Here is a 2,463-nt window from a genome sequence, read left to right as displayed (position 1 = left end):
AATAATATGCTAGCGGATCCGATGACTAAAGGTCTTCCACCTATAGTTTTTGAACAACATGTTGCTAATATGGGATTTATTGAAGACCTTATTTAATTGCATATTGTGCTTACTTACATTTTAATTTAATAAAATTTCCTCAGTTTTGATTTTGTATGTCTCTTAATATGTTCTGCATGAGTAATGACATATAGAAAAATTAATATACATATCAAATAGTTGAAGGGCTTACTTGTAAATTTTGATCATAACTACTTAGGTTTTAAACAATGGATGTAGTATGATTAATGGGGGTCTTGGAGCTGATGTTCAATTCAATGACTGTATTTCTCTGCTCCAGTTTGAGTTTAAAGCTAAAATGAGTGTTAAAATCTGCAGACTAATTTAGCGCTCATAATAAATGATTATTCGGTCAAGTGGGAGATTGTAAGAATAAATATATGGATATATATATATATTTATGTGTGGCTATCATTATCATTTATATAATAATAGATCAAAATCAATTATACATTGGTATTATGTTAGCTTGTTAGCTAGGTAATTGTTGATGAACCATATTGTCATTACTTGCTAATCAAGGGTTTCCCCTTGGGTGTATATAAATACATGGAAGAGATATATTAACATCATAAGAAAAACCTAACTCTCACATTAAGAAATTCGTGACCCCCTATCTCTCTATATTCGGTTTCTCAAGAACCCTAATCCCCATCACTAACATACATCCTAAAGGGGAACTCGACCAAGCTGACTATCATGCCATCAAGAGGATTCTCATCAGCCATGGCTACTCTCTCTGCTGTAACAGGTATGTTTTACTTGTGGGTTTATCATAACATTCATGTTTTCTATTACATACGTGAAGAACTGATCAACAACATCCCTTAGACCAACCATGTCTATGGCCTTACAAGTGTTATCCAAGAATATTATACCCCTACCTACACCTGCAAACCCACCTTTTACACCTGAAAGCAACATACAAGTGGATGAATTTAGTTCAAATCTGAGTTTAAAACTCAGTCTAAACAATCATGTTTCACTTCCTACAGTTTCTGACACTTCTTTTGGTCCGAGGTAGATATTTGTTTGAAAAATCAAGTATGAACTAGGGGGTTACCAGATTTGGATGACGATAAAACATAGGGGTTACTAGATTTTTTGGATCACAATAAAACATTAGGGATTAGAATTATGTGTTCATATGTTTAACATGGATTTGGATAAACTTAATACCAAATGTGATCATTATCGGTTTACTATATTTGATATATATCTTGTTATGTATAGACAGGATCCTTTGGAATATCAGTCCCAAAATATAAGGGATTCGTTTTGTGTATATATGTACGGGATTATTGAGGTAAAGGAAACAAGGATTAATTTCCTATATGGTATCATTGAAGCTGTAACACAGCCGGCCCTCCCTTCTTCTTCATCACTGGCGGATCGATCACGTATACCACCTCCCTCCTCACAGTAATCTTCTGCAGTACCATTATCTTTTCCCCAATGGACTCCAAACTACATCCAGCGGTAACAGTTTCCAACATCATGAACCTTATCCCCATCACCCTTGATAACGAAACCGGCCAGTACGTTTCTTGGTCAACCCTATTCAAAATCCATTGTCGTGCCTACCAGGTATATGACCACCTTCAACCCCGTATTATCACACCACCAGCCATCTCGTCCTCCGATGTTACCAATCAACCAACACCACCACCCGCAGACGAACTTTGGGACCGTCTCAATGCAATAGTCCTCCAATGGATTTATGGCACCATCTCGTTGGACCTTCTGAACACCATCCTCAAACCCACCACCACCGCCCACGAAGCATGGACGACCCTTGAAACCCTATTCCAAGACAACAAATCCTCCCGCTGCATCTACCTCACTCAAAAACTCAACAACACACGCCTTGATAACTTTGACAACATGGCAGCATATTGTCAGGAAATCAAAGTTCTGGCCGACCAGCTCGCTAACGTTGATGCTCCGCTCACCAACGAAAAAATGGTTCAACAACTTATTGCTGGACTAAACGAACAATATGAAGGCATTGCTATGCTCATCTCCAACCTCACCCCTCCCATCTTTTCATGAGGCTCGGTCGAAACTAATGCGGGAGTTTGATCGTAAAGCTAGCATAGCCCTACATGCATCTCAAACAGCCAGTACGGCTCATCATGCCGCCACAAATAAATCGGATCTGACCTTGGCCCGCCAGGAACAACGCAACAACGAAACAGCCTCAGACCGTGGCCATGGACGTGGTAGAAGCCACGATCGTGGGCGTGGCAGGAATGGGGGTCGGTTCTCTCAAACCCGTGGCCAACCCTTCTGCAGTCCACAAAATAACTCGGTGTCGGGTCAATGGATTTTTCAACCTGCATGGGGTCAATCTCAATCCAACACTTGGAACAACCAACCCCCTGCCCCTACCCAACTACACCA

At 40.1% G+C, this 2,463-nt stretch overlaps 1 protein-coding gene across 1 annotated transcript; it reads left to right on the top strand.

Annotated features, from left to right (window-relative positions):
- The first annotated feature begins 1,515 nt into the window (after positions 1-1,515).
- Positions 1,516-2,112, top strand: LOC143584219 (uncharacterized). Its single transcript, XM_077066313.1, has one exon. It carries the CDS (start codon positions 1,516-1,518, stop codon positions 2,110-2,112), a length of 597 nt encoding a protein of 198 aa, XP_076922428.1.
- The last annotated feature ends 351 nt before the right edge of the window (positions 2,113-2,463 follow it).

This window comes from Bidens hawaiensis, unplaced genomic scaffold, assembly GCF_021521415.1.
Source record: "Bidens hawaiensis isolate Kalapana, Puna unplaced genomic scaffold, B.hawaiensis_p1.1 tig00032851_1, whole genome shotgun sequence".
Classification (NCBI taxonomy): domain Eukaryota; kingdom Viridiplantae; phylum Streptophyta; class Magnoliopsida; order Asterales; family Asteraceae; genus Bidens; species Bidens hawaiensis.
This window is presented reverse-complemented; position numbering and strand designations above follow the sequence as displayed.

Coding starts and splice junctions, on each gene's coding strand:
- LOC143584219 (XM_077066313.1), top strand. CDS start 1,516: ATGGACTCCAAACTACATCCAGCGGTAACAGTTTCCAACATCATGAAC.